The sequence below is a fragment of the Podarcis erhardii genome (genome assembly GCF_964252035.2).
Source record: "Podarcis erhardii genome assembly, chromosome: 6".
NCBI lineage: Eukaryota > Metazoa > Chordata > Lepidosauria > Squamata > Lacertidae > Podarcis > Podarcis erhardii.
Genome location: NC_138510.1, coordinates 31,374,093 through 31,388,178, shown reverse-complemented (window position 1 = coordinate 31,388,178; position 14,086 = coordinate 31,374,093). Strand labels below are relative to the sequence as shown.

The 14,086-nt window shown below is 41.1% G+C and overlaps 1 protein-coding gene across 4 annotated transcripts in view; it reads left to right on the top strand.

The window, feature by feature from the left end:
* The window catches only part of SAMHD1 (SAM and HD domain containing deoxynucleoside triphosphate triphosphohydrolase 1), a 62,429-nt gene that overhangs the window by 12,859 nt on the left and 35,484 nt on the right, over positions 1 to 14,086 (top strand). For 2 of the 4 annotated variants that reach the window (XM_081864758.1, XM_081864759.1), the window contains exons 6-15: positions 657 to 727; positions 1,891 to 2,046; positions 3,285 to 3,385; positions 4,966 to 5,074; positions 7,164 to 7,255; positions 8,390 to 8,505; positions 11,237 to 11,376; positions 12,762 to 12,857; positions 12,965 to 13,069; positions 13,346 to 13,477. The exons of the other annotated variants lie outside the window; for them this stretch is intronic. In XM_081864758.1, coding sequence (XP_081720884.1) covers positions 657 to 727; positions 1,891 to 2,046; positions 3,285 to 3,385; positions 4,966 to 5,074; positions 7,164 to 7,255; positions 8,390 to 8,505; positions 11,237 to 11,376; positions 12,762 to 12,857; positions 12,965 to 13,069; positions 13,346 to 13,477 — 1,118 coding nt within the window. The remainder of the gene's footprint in view (positions 1 to 656; positions 728 to 1,890; positions 2,047 to 3,284; positions 3,386 to 4,965; positions 5,075 to 7,163; positions 7,256 to 8,389; positions 8,506 to 11,236; positions 11,377 to 12,761; positions 12,858 to 12,964; positions 13,070 to 13,345; positions 13,478 to 14,086) is intronic. 4 annotated transcript variants of the gene reach the window in all.

Here is a 14,086-nt window from a genome sequence, read left to right as displayed (position 1 = left end):
GACCTGCCCCTCCTTTCTTTCCCCACATATCTCCCCACCACAAAAAAGCATTGGCTCTGGAGGAGTTGGGAGAACCCCCATAACAGTGCATGAAGGAGGAGGCATCATTCTTTCTGGCTAGCTGGAATCTTGCACAAATATAATGTTTGGAAGAGCATGGCACTGAATTTTATCCTAGAATATTTGCAGAACAGCGTCCTCTTGTTTGAACTGCCATGTGCTCTTTGAACATGTTCCATCTCCAGCTGAGGTGATGTGTGAGAAGGCCTTCTCAGTGATACCACCCAGGTCCTGCAACAAATTACCCTCAGAGGTTGACTTCCTCTCTCTCTGTTTTCTAGGGCCAATAAGAGACACTAATATTCCAGTGGGAATTTGCTTAGAATTCTTTAAAATGTTACCTACTCCATGATTTATATTTTGTTTTTATATTTTTTGTGTGGTTATTAGAAACTCTGGGGAAAGCACAAAGGGTAGCCTGGTCTAATGGACTGAAAGTTTAGTCTCTGACTTGGTATTACAAAATGGTTTTATTATGGCTGGAAAAAAAATACCAGAATATACTGAAGATGTGTGTCTGTGCATTTGTCCACACGCACACACGCATACACACAAACGTTTGCCACACAAATGAATTGCATAATTCTTACCTTCAGGTCATGGACCATTTTCACACATGTATGATGGAAGGTTCATCCCTCGTGTTTGTCCAGGAACTGCATGGAAGGTGGGTATGCAACCAGTTATTACTGCTTTCTTTTTTAAAGGGAAAGCTGCCTTGCCTAAAAATATGTTAACCACATTTAACAATTATAGTGTTTTATAGTCAAAGTACCCAGACATTTCCTGAAGTTTTTTTGGGTTTTTTTAAAGTTACCATATTGGTGAAATATAGTCACTAAAATTCCTACTGTTTATCTACCACTCTCTTCTGCCTTAGTCAGACCCCACCTGGAGCACTGTGTCTAGTTCTGGGGGTTGAGGGAGTTGGGTATGTTTAGCCTGGAGAAGAGGAGACTGAGAGACAGTATGATAGCCATCTTCAATTAACTGAATAGGACATAGAGTAAGCTTGATTTCTGTTGCTTTAGCGGGTTGGGCCTGAACCATTTGATTCAAATTACAAGAAAGAAGATTCTGACTAAACATGGAATGGACTCACTCAGAAAGTGGTGAAGTTCATTGGAGGTTTATAAACAGGTTGGATGAGCATTTGTCGGGGATTGTTTACCTGCTTTGCAAGAAGTTGGACTAGATGGCCCTTGGGGTCCCTTCAACCCCACAATTCTATGAATTATCTCAGTCCTTTCTTCTCACAGAGATTCTGTTCCATTAACCTTTCTAGGGTCTTCTTTCAGTGGCTTCTCTGCTTCATTTGCTGTTCTAAGTACCTTTCTATTTTCAGCCATCTCAGGTTATTGAACATTCCATTGCTTATCAAGAATTAGTGATTTCAGCAGCTGAGCTGCAGAAAGAATGTGAAACTAGGAAACAACTCTTCTCCCACCGCTGCTGCAGCAGTGGAAGATCCAGCATTATGCTTGAATGAGGGAACCTGATTTAAAGAAACCCTGGCTTGTTTAACAAGCTAGTTAAATTTGCTTTTTATGGCACTTTAAATATTTTGTTTTAAACCTGAATCCCTGGATAAAATCTGACATTAAGCTGGGATTTTGCAGAAGTGAAAATGAACTCTGTTCAAGCTCCTGTGAGGGGAGCAGGAGCACACACACACACACACACACACACACAATGCTTTGCGTCAGGCTCATCCACCTGACATTAAACCATGGCGTAATGTTGTCTTAATGTTTTTGCATTCAGCTTATGATGGCTTGTTTTGACAGCATATGCTGTAATTAATAATAATTAAAACTTCCTTTTTTGTAGCATGAAGATGCTTCTGTTAAGATGTTTGAACACTTGATTGCTTCCAATGATCTAAGACCAGTCTTGAAGTATTATGGTCTCAAGCCAGATGAAGATATAGACTTTATCAAAGAGCAGATAGCAGGACCCATTAAGACTGGAAAAAACAGTAGTTCAGTAAGTCTTCTGCTTTGTAAATACTGTGCAATTTAATGGAATATAATGCTTAATAGCATTATCTTTTTTGAAGGAAAATTGACAGGTGTTGCATGTGGGAGATTCATTATTTTTTTTGAACCATTGGTTGTTGAGCTTTTTATAGATCTTGGAAGAGGGGCCATAGTTCAACAGCAAAGCATATTCTTTGTGCTCAGAAGGTTCCACTCTGTTCTACCATTTCCAGTTAAAAAATGCACGGCAGCAGAGCTGGTTAGTGCTTCTGCATGAGGCTTTGGAGAATCGTTATGCATTAGGGTAGATCAAAGAATGATCTGAGCTGCTTCATACTTCATGCAATTCTGTGCATATCTATGCAGATACAAGTATTGCTGAGTAAGCTTGCAAAAGACAGAGGTGCATCTAATGGTTCCATTCCTTTTGGATGAAGGGAATATTTGCAAGTGACACAGTAAGAGGTCACCCTACAGTTTATCTTGGAGAGCAGCAAAAGGCACTTTATTTGCTTATCCTGAAATATTTATTGAATAAAGATCTTGGATGAAGATCTTTATTCAATAAATATTTTTCTGTGAACATCTTTTAAAGAGTGACGTACAAGTATAAAAACGGCAGCCACCAAAACAATGCAAAATATGGTACAAACAGCCAAACTTTTTAATCATCTTTAAAAGCCACCACAGAAGCAAGCACACTATAAATCAAATAGTAATACTGTTTTTGCAGCCCAGTTCAAATTAACTGTTAAAAGTGATTGAGGGAAAAATGGGATTCAAACTATAAAGCTAGAGCTTGCCTAATATCACATGGAATTGAATTTCCTAAATGTGCTGCTGTGGCCAACAATGTACTGTTCCGTGTGCTTGCCAATCTGATTGAAACCAGTTGTCCAGGAAGGAGTAGTACTACTTAGACCCAAACCAGACAATTGACTGATAAGAATACCATGGTCAACAGTTCAGGAGAACCAATAGGGCTGTGCTCCTTGCATTCATATTCCAGTGTAAATTAATTACCTGGCTAGCCAAGGTTGTTTCCATCACAAAACTAGGCTGTGATTATTAGCTGCACCAATTTTTATCTCTTATTAGTAAAGTATTGGCAGGTATCAATTAATCTGTTCCAGCATGTGCAGAGAGTTCTTAGAACCCTGCTTCCTTGCCAGTTTGGTGCTCAGAGTAGATTGCTTTATTGTAATCTATTATTTTGCTTTTGGGTATTTCCACCCCTTTCTCCAGTGGCCTTACCGTGGGCGACCTGAAGAAAAAGGCTTTCTTTATGAGATAGTGGCCAACAAAACAAATGGCATCGATGTTGATAAATGGGATTACTTTGCCAGGTATGGACTTTGCTCATTTTAAAGCGTTTGGAAGATTTCTGTTATAGAGAAACAATACTGGAAATGTTTTACCTATAAAGTGACAAACCAATTAATGGAAGAACTTAATGGTCCAACTTAAATGGGATATATATCTATCATTAAGAACTCTTTATCTTTAAATACTATATAAACCGTATGCTAAGTATGTTGGTTAACTCTGTATTTTGTTATATTGAAAACTAATAAAAATACATGAAAAAATATTTCTAAGTGAGAGAGCCATGTATACAGTATGAGTAGGATATAGACTATGAATGAGGAACCTGTGGAACACCAGATGTTGTACTCTAGTTCCCATCAACCTCAGCTAGGATGGCCAATGGTTGGGGATGGTTCAGCAACATCTGGAGGGCCCAGGTCCCCCACCTCTCATATAGAGAGATACCTAGCCCATTTATTCTATGGTCTTGTGTTGTTGTAAGCCGCTGTGATATATTTTTATGATGCAGGGCATATGAATATTTTTATAAATAAATTCAGTATCTATTTGCAGCTGCTGGGGGTGACCTCTACAAAATTTGGGGCAAGGCAGCACCATATGCTGATGATACCCAGCTGTTTCTCTGTAACATATGAACCAAGAGAAGTCATGCATGTTTTAAATCGGTGCCTGGGCTAGATGAGGGCTTGATGGAAACCCTATGGATGGGCTGTTCAGCAGTTCTGATGGGTTTGCATTCCCTCTAAGGGTTGTAGTCTGGGCGTGCTCCTAGAACCATTGCTGTCACTAGAGCTCAAGTGACCTCAGTAGCTCATGGTGCCCACTACCAACTTCGGTAGGTTTACAAACTACAACTGTTTCTGGATGAGGAGAGGAAGCAATCCTTGTTGGAGATAGCAACCACTCTCTGGAATACTCTGCTTTGGGCAATTCATGAGGTAGATATCATAATGGCCCTTGAACAACTTTTCAGAACATGTTGCCTATGTTTTCCTGGACTCTGTCTGACTCTTCGTTTTTAATTTTTTTGCTTTGTAAACCTGCTCAGTTTTATTTGTGAAATACAGCTGTGTTCTGTTTTTATCACATGTTTGTATTTTTGTTGTTTTTATGGAAACCACTTGGAGATTTTCACTATCTTAAGCACTTTAAATAACATTTCGCAATATTTTTCAAACTAAACAGTGACTTCGTTCTCTGGTTTAAGGCTCTTGGTTTTTCCAGGAGAGTTCTAAGCCATTAGTGTAGCAGAACAGCCAGGGAGGAGCAAAGCAGCCGCAGGTTCATGCTAAACCATAATTTGTCTGAAGATAATTGCAGTTGCTATTATGGAAGTGTGTCTGGAGATTATATATCTGTATTTTGGGAATGTGAAAAAATAGAATCCTTTGGCAATTGATTTTTAAATTATTAATACATTGAGTAAATTGCTGGATATATAGTCTCAAAGAATCCCCTGAGAGTCCTTTTACATTATTTAAAGGTGAGGTCCCCAGTGGAGGCATCTTCCTGATCCCTCCCCCTAATTTTAAAATGCCCCCCCCCAAATTCGTATTTGAATGACCTTACCTCCTGCCTGTTTCTGGAATATATTTAGGGATTGTCACCATCTTGGAATCCGAAACAACTTTGATCATGTACGTTACATTACATTTGCTCGTGTCTGTGAATTTGAGGGAAAGAAGCATATTTGTACCCGTGAAAAGGTAAGCTTTCTTGAGGAAAGTAGAGAATGCCAACTAAAATAATGTTGGAAGCTTGAAAAACTCACCGTCAAATTTTTGTCTATTTCGTTTTTCTATCCCCCGCCCCCTTTTTTCAGAGAAACACTGTCTCATTTTGTTGTTACTCAGTGTTGAGAGGCAAATTAACCTGAAAGCTAATGTTTACAAAAAGCCACCCAGTGAGCTTAATGACTGTGGAGATAAACTTGCAGTCTACTAGGTAAAGGTAAAGGTACCCCTGCCCGTACGGGCCAGTCATGACCGACTCTAGGGTTGCGCGCTCATCTCGCTCAAGAGGCCGGGAGCCGGCGCCGTCCGAAGACACTTCCGGGTCACGTGGCCAGCGTGACGAAGCTGCACTGGCGAGCCAGCACCAGCATCGCACACGGAAATGCCGTTTATCTTCCCGCTATAAAGCGGTACCTATTTATCTACTTGCACTTAGGGGTGCTTTCGAAATGCTAGGTGGGCAGGAGCTGGGACCGGACGACGGGAGCTCACCCCGCTGCGGGGATTCGAACCGCTGACCTTGCAATCAGCAAGTCCTAGGCACTGAGGTTTTACCCACAGCGCCACCCGCATCCACTGCAGCAGTCTACTAGTGCTGCATAAATTGAGAAGTGCACCTTCAAGTGAATAGGAGGCAATGCAATATAGATTTTCTCTGCTGTTTGAGAACAGAAAGTTTGAGGGAAAAACTGAATTTTGGGAGCACGAAGCCATTACCTTTCATCTCAACCAGCCTCACTACATGTAGGGAGTATATAGGCTTACTATAGCATATGGTTGACCATGTGGTGATGGGTTGGAGTCGCGTGTTTAAGGGCCATAAATTAGAACATAAAAAGAATCCTGCTGGATCAGACTAAAAGTATGTTGAATTCAACCTTACGTTCTTGCCATAGCCAGCCAGATGCCTGTGGGAAGCCCACAAAAAGGACATGAGCAGAACAACATTCGCCTGCTTGTCATACGCAGAGACTGGTTTTTAGAGGCATACTACCTCTGATAATGGAGTTAGTATAGTCATCATGACTATAAGTTTAGAGATAGTGGGTAGGGAAGGTTTGGGTTATCATGGAAGGCAGGTACAAATCGTTGCAGTCTTATTCTCTCTAGTTCCAGCATTAATCCCCATGCATCTGGTTGCTCTTCCACTTTGCTCCCTGGTCTGTGCAAGTCAAGTCACAAGCAAGGTAGAGTGCTTAAAAGCTCTCTTCACTCCGGGTCTGCTTAGTGTCGCCCATCGCAAAATGAGCTTTTAAGCTATTCTTTGTTTGCTGGGCAAGGCCCACTCAGCACACGGGCCGTGCAAGGTTCTGGGGCGCTCTCACGAGATAATCTGACTTCCTGTGAGATCTCACAAGAGCATGCATAATCTTCCAGAGCTGGCATGTCGAACGGGCCTTGCCCAGCAAGTAAGAGAGAGAGCCTAAGAGCTCTTTTCAAACCTGGTAACCCAAACGGCCCAGCACAAAATGAGCTTTTAAGGTCTTGGCCTTGGTTGCTGGGCAAGGTCTGTTCGACACACTGGCTCTCTGAATCCTGGGGATGCTGTCTCTCACCCGCTTGCTGCAAGGCAGCTCCAAGGGTTGGCTGGCTATATGTGTGCGTAAGATAAGGGATTACTGTATTTTCATTAAGCGGAAGAAACAGGAAATGTAACCACACAAAATTGTAGAAGGCAACGCTCAATACAGAAGCAAGGATATCATCCACCAATTATTAGCATTCTGCTCTCATGCATGTAAAGAATAATCTTATCTTAAGGATCCTGTGCTTCATGCACTGCTCCACTTTCAAGGAGCCCCCATGAGGCCTCTCCACATAAGCAGAAAGTATTCTTAATTGCAAAAATGATTACTCTAGTGTTCTGGAATACATTTTTATATTTCTTGTGCATGGATTATTTAGAAGGGTCTAATTATTTCTATGTCCAGGAACCTTTTTTATTTTATCCCTAGTTGTTCAGCAACAAACAACAATTTGATGAATTAAAGTACAAGTCTTGGAACTGTGGTTTTAATATAAAAGATGAATAAAATACTTCTTTTTTTATCTTGGACTTTAGGAGGTTGGAAATTTGTATGACATGTTCCACACACGGAATTGCCTGCACCGCAGAGCCTACCAACATAAAATAAGCAACATAATTGAAATTATGTAAGTAAGTGTATGTTGATATGCCCTAGACAGGGCAGTATCCAAATAAATCCTAGCCAATCTTACATTAGTTGATTAATTACATTTGTATTGAAGGAGTGAGGACCAAGGGCCCACCTGGGTCCACTTTGGAGAGCCAGACTGAAGCCATTTTATAAGAAGCAAGCTAAAAGCTAAAAACTATTTCTCTCCTCTGCCTGCACACAGCATTTTTGTAAATGCAGCAAATGTGGTCAGAGCACTTCACACCTGCTCTAACTGTGACCCAATTCCAGTAAACAGACCGAGAAAAGAGCGAACAACAGGAAGATGTAGCCCACCACAAGACTAACAGATGGTCAATGCGCTTTTACAAGGAATTGCAAATAGGTCAAGAGGATTATAAGCTCGCAGCGCCACCTAGTGGATAATGCAGCTTGGAACCGAAGGGCCACCATCAATTCTTTAATTGGTTGAGCTTCAATGAATATGCATAAAGGAGGATGTCTGGGGAGGTGGGTTGAGGGGCTGAACTTTGCTTTGCCTAAGGGGATAAAAACTGTCTGCCCCTGGTGTTCGGGGGCATTCTCTCATTTTTGCTGAATGTACCCACTTTGCTTTGCTTGTCTGACAAATAAACCAAAGTCAATAAAACTTTTGTTTTAAAATATTGCTGCCTGGATTTTTCCATTCTGGTCTGGATTCTGAAGTCTCTAACAGTATGAGCTTGCATATTAATTCATTTTAATAATATATGACTGAAGGAGGAATGCTTCTTCTACAATGGTGCTTGCCAGCTACAAATGATTTTTAAAGAAGTGTTGCCTGATTTATTTAGAGGTGTGTTTTAATTCAACCAATTTGAATTTAATTAATTTTTAAAAATCAATATTAACCAATTGATCAATTAAAGGTTGTAGCCCTAGTTCTGGAGTGTCTCATTGAGAAACTCTGTTGAATGTCCCTGCCCTTCTCCTTAATCGTTTTTCAAAGTGGATTTTGATGACTAGAAAAACAGTGGTGTTTTTGTATTGCTCTTTGCTACCAGTCTTAATCTGGAAATGTTTATTTCCAAAGCCATTGTGAAATCCTTGATCTGGAGTTAATATTGAATTTATGGATTCTTCCTCATTTGTGTTGCATGTTTCATATCAGGATTACAGATGCCCTTTTGAAAGCTAACCCACATATCCGCATAAAGGGATCTGGAGGGGAAGAGTACAATATCGCTACAGCACGAGAAGACATGGAAGCCTACACTAAGCTAACAGGTATGGGCTTATTGGACTGACACCTAAATTCTAACTGCATCAATTTTGGAAGCATTTCTGTCAGGGTACCATTTTGTTATGGCACTTAAATGAAACATTGTACATTGCATTATGTAAAAGAGTTATATATTCTGCTGTATGCATATGAAGGAAGTGAAGTCTTTCTGTCACTAGGTTTGAAGAAGTAATAATTTATTTATAGTATAAGAAACGGATTTGTTCCCCTGCTTAACATCTCTCCAGAAAACTAGGATTAGGTATTGCAAACCTGCAGCATTTCTCTCCCTATTTATAAATTGCACATTCTGTGTGTAGAAGATGAGTATAAAGGATGGCTAAAGGAAATCCCTACAGATGGTACAGGCCTCTGATGCATGCCAAAAAACCCCTCTATCTATGTATGTTTATAGGATTGCAGTCCTGCCCCCACCTTCCCCCCCCAAAAAAAACCCTGGAGGGGATCAAGGACTGTGCTTGTGCACAAGAGAAAGCAGCACGTAGAAGTGAGCTTTCACTTTCCAGAGTTGGGAATTATGCTGAAGGGAAGCAAGTGGCACAACTATCAAGGGTGGGGCCTATGGCCACACATTTTCCAAACTTCCCCCTCTCCTAGTTTAAATTATTAAAGGGGTCGTTTGTGAAAGAGAAAAATAAAAATTGCCGCCTCTTTTTCCCTGCCTCTCTCTTTACCCCTCTGTAAGCCGTTAAGGAGCTTATCAACTTTGTTTAATTTGAATAGGTTGATATATGACCACTTATGCAAATTCTCTTTTTGATTTATTGCTCCTGTAAAATCTTGTTAGGATGGGTGTGTATTGGATGGTGTTGATTCAGAACTGAAACCAACATTTCTTGTTCAGTACTCCTGTTGTCTCCGGCTAGTGAGAATCTTGGAGCCAATGTGACTGAGTATAAGCAGAGGAGGAGGAGGAAGAGGAGGAGGAGGAGGAAGGCAGGATAAAACGGAAAGCAATGGAGAAAGGGAAAGGAAGCTATGAGGGATGTATAGATTTCTGGTTACTAGTGCTGGGCCCAGGGTTTTGGAGGTTCTTGGACAAGATGCCCTCAATAAACCCCTCTACCTCAGTAAGTATGTCCCTTCACTCCAATGATGGCAGCTGCTCCTCTGCCTCATCATTGCTAGCTGCCTGTTTGCTGGCCAGAGGAAACCAATGAGCAAGCAGGCCGTGGCAGTTACTACTACTCTTTCTTCCCACCGTTGTAATAATAAGAACAAGAACAAGAACAAACAAACAAACAAATAAATAAATTCCCTTCCATCTGGCTGGGTGCTGGCTTTCCCCAGCCACTCTGGGCAGCATCTAACAGGACTGAAAACACAAAGATCAAACATTAAAAACTTCCCTAAACAGGGCTGCCTTCAGATGCCTTCTAAAAGTCAAATAGTTGTTTATTTCCTTGACATCTGATGGGAGGGCATTCCACAGGGTGGGTGCCACCACCGAAAAGGCCCTCTGCCTGGTTTCCTGTAACCTCACTTCTCGCAAGGAGGGAACCTCCAGAAGGCCCTCAGCGCCAGACCTCAGTGTCTGGGCTGAATGATGGGAGTGGAGATGCTCCTTGTTCATCTCCTCCACTTTGGAGCAAGACGCAGATGAACAAGCAGGAAATTGTCGGGGGGGGGTGTCATTGAGAGGTGCCCAATCTTGCCAACCCTTACACTGGACATGCCAGTTTTCACAGAGCCTTAAGAAATGCTTGTTTGAAAGTCCAGCCTTTTGCCCTTGACCCTTCTCACCTTTCTAATCCCAGTTGTGTGGTAATTAAAGTGTTATTTACTTGTAAAGTGGGACGTGGGTGGCACTGTGGTCTAAGCCACAGAGCCTAGGACTTGCCGATCGGAAGGTTGGCGGTTCAAATACTTCCGACGGGGTGAGCTCCTGTTGTTCAGTACGAGCTCCTGCCCACCTAGCAGTTCCACAGAACATCAAAGTGCAAGTAGATAAATAGGTACCGCTCTGGCAGGAAGGTAAACTGTGTTTCCATGCACTGCTCATGTTCGCCAGAAGTGGCTTAGTCATTCTGGCCACATGACCCAGAAGCTGTCTGCGGAGAAACGCTGGCTCCCTCGGCCTATAGAGCAAGATGAGTGCCGCAACCCCAGAGTCATCCGCGACTGGACCTAACAGGGGTACCTTTACCTTACTTGTAAATTAGTGTCAGATGCTTCTAGCTGTGCTCTTCTTTACTGCTGTGTATAGACATTGCACAAAACCTGGTTGTTTAGGAAGGTCTTTAGCTCAAAAAACAGACTCTTCTTGTTATGACTATGTTAGGCCTGCTTTCTTTTGTGCTCTTTTGGTTTATGAGTGGACATTTTTGATGTGTTTTTTAAAATGTTATTTCCTGATTTGGTTTCATTTTATGCACATTTTACCATAAGCTACTTTGAGGTTGTTGGGCTTTGATTTGTTTGAGGATTTAATTTTTCAAAAATGTTACCTTCTGGTGCCTTTCATTTACTGCCAAAGCAGTTAGAGAAGAGACCCACAGAACTATATCTTAACCCTGTTGAGACACAGCAGAATCTGACTGTTGAATTGAATATGGTCTTGTGAGTTTTGTTTTGCAGATATGTAAAAGATCATTTCCAGCTGACTACCATTATAATAGCATAAAAAACATTTCTTAAATTCTGACACATAATACATGTTTCAATTATGCAAAAGAAAAGCTGGCTTTAATGACTTGATTTGTTTAATACTGGCAGATGAGATCTTCTTAAGAATTCTTCATTCTGATGAGCCCAACCTCGAAGAAGCACGGGAAATTTTATGTAAAATAGAGCGGCGTAACCTGTATAAGTACCTGGGAGAGACTCAGCCCCCAGAGGGCAAGGAAATTACGAAGGTGGGCACAGTTTCTCAAATTACATTGGTTAGTTAACTCTGCTAGCTTGTTAAGTGTGGTTAAGTACTTGTTAAGTACTGATTTTTTCAGTACCAATTTGCTTATCTCTGGCTTCTATATCTCTCTTTACACACACACACACACACACACACACACACACACACACACACACCACCTCTCTCCCTCTCTCTCTTTCTCTGTCCTTCACAGATCACTAATCTCTCCCCTGCTCCCCTATCTTGCCGCAAATGCCTTGCAAAAGCCTGCCTGAGCAAGTGCATGGTCCATGAAGTGCCTGGGGAGGCCATCTCTGTCACTTCTCTCTGCAGCCACGCCACAATGCAGAAACAACAACTACCACTTTCTAGACTGAAAAGAACCTTTGGAAAAGGCCACACCTTCTTTGCCAGCACAAGCTGACTAGTCATGATGCAACTGAAGGCAACATCCTTGTTGCATTTCTCTCCTGCTCCCACCTCCAAGCTGCTGAAAAAGTCCACTGGAGGCTGGGAAAAGGCTGTTCTTGCCTGTCCTTCCCTATCACATGGGCATCATTCATGAAGTGAGTGAGGAAGGCATCCCCATTGTTCCTTCCCCTCCCCAGAATCCTGAAACAAATTGTCTTTCTGGGCAATAAAGGGAGTGGTAGCTACCACTCTTCCCCTCCTCTCTAGGCCACCTTTGTCTCAAAATGCACAGGCTAGCAACCTTTTATCTTCTTCCATATATCCTCAACATTCCCTCCAAAGAGTAGACATAGGATTGTATTTGCAGAGCGGAAACAGGCATGCTCTTTTAACTTCAGAAACAGCACTGCACAACAGAGCAATCAATATAAAGGCCACAGACAGGCCCCTTCTTCAGTAAAGTCCATATAGGTGTGTTGGGGTGCCAGATGTGGTTTTCATGGGTGCTAGGTTGGTAACCCTTGGATTAAGCATTAAGTACAAGAGCTTCAATAGAGTTACTAGGTTTTTACAATAGTTTGCATCAACTTGTTGGATAACAACAACAATAGTAATAATAAATTCGTACCTGACTGGGTTGCCCCAGCTACTTTGGCTTTCAACATAACAAAAGCATGGCAAAACATTGAACATTTCTCAACAATAATAAAATGTTCCAACCTTCTTTCCTTTCTCTCTAATGGATAACTAATTTTGCCTTAGTCTGCCTGAAGAGAAGCTATGACAGCATTAAAAGTCATCACTACTGATTGTCATATTATGGTGATATCAAATACCTTATTTGTCACATTGTACAGTGCGTGAGAGAGAAAATTATTTTGAAAATTAATCATGGGTCTGGTTCATCAGTTTCTGAGTGTATGATTGAAATACAGTGATTCAAATACACAAAAAAGTAAAAGGTTTTATACCCTGCAGGAACGGTGTAGTAAGATGGCTGAAGAAATTGCCAAGTCCCAGCCCAGTACATTATCTCACAAGCCTGGATTAAAGCCTGAAGACTTTATTGTTGATGTAAGAATGATCTCTTTAAATGTTCATTTTAAATGATTTAGATTTCTTAGCATATGTGCCTACAATGCACTTTAGTACATTTTTATTTTTGACTTGCCTCTGTGAAGGTTATCAACATGGATTATGGAATGAAAAAGAAGAACCCTGTCAATAACGTGTGTTTCTACTCAAAGTCTAACTGCAAGAAGGCATTCAGAATTTCTAAAGAACAAGTAAGTAAGGTGGTGCGGGGGGGGGGAGTTTCTGTCTGTTTTATTATGATAGCTTTTTAAAGAGTATCTGAATACATGTGAAAATGACTACAGAATTGCATGGCAATAGTAGCAACACAGTTCTAATATCAACTGCTATGCAAGTGGTTTTAAGGGAAAATTCCCCTGTGCAAACATTCTTGTAACTGAATGGTGCTGCTGAGAAATTTGTTGAAGCTTTTTCTGACAAGGTGATAAAATTAAGTGTATGTGACTTCTTTTTCCTTCTGTCTTAAGGTTTCAAAGCTCTTACCAGAAAAATTTGAAGAGCAGCAAATCAGGGTTTATTGTAAGACAGCAGATAAAATCTGTGATGCTAGAAAATATTTCATTCAGTGGTGTATAGACAACAATTTCACTAAACCACAGGTAAGAAAGGTTTAACATTTAGCAGGTGCATCTCAGTGTAGAGTCATAGAATTGTAGAGTTGTAAGGGACCCTGAGTATCATCTAGTCCAATGCAGTAATATGCAGCTATTCCATACGGGGATTGAACCTGCAACTTTGGCGTTCCTCACCACACTCTAACCAACTGAGCTATGAGATTCATATCTACCTCATTCTCTGTATTCCTTTTGTTCATCACCTGTTCATTCTTCCATAGTCTCCTCTATCACCAACCCATTATTACTTCTGCACATTATGAACACAAGGGACTTGAGAATTCTAAAAATCTCAGAAATCTCGTTGGAGGACAATCTAGCCTTTATGGTTTACATTCTAAAACAACTGTAATATTACCACTAACTAGAAGTTTTGTATCTGTTATGTTTATTAATTTCCTTGGAAATGATGAATACATAAAATTTGTTGAGAGGGGACTACCACAAATAAATGGGGTACAGCATGAATCACCCATTATCTTTTCCTGACTGTGGGAAAGGGCACCGCAAGAATGTTTTTCTTGTAATATGATGTGTAAAAAGGCTCCAGTGAGTGTCTTGCTCCACTTGCCAAGAAGATGACAGAATGTATTG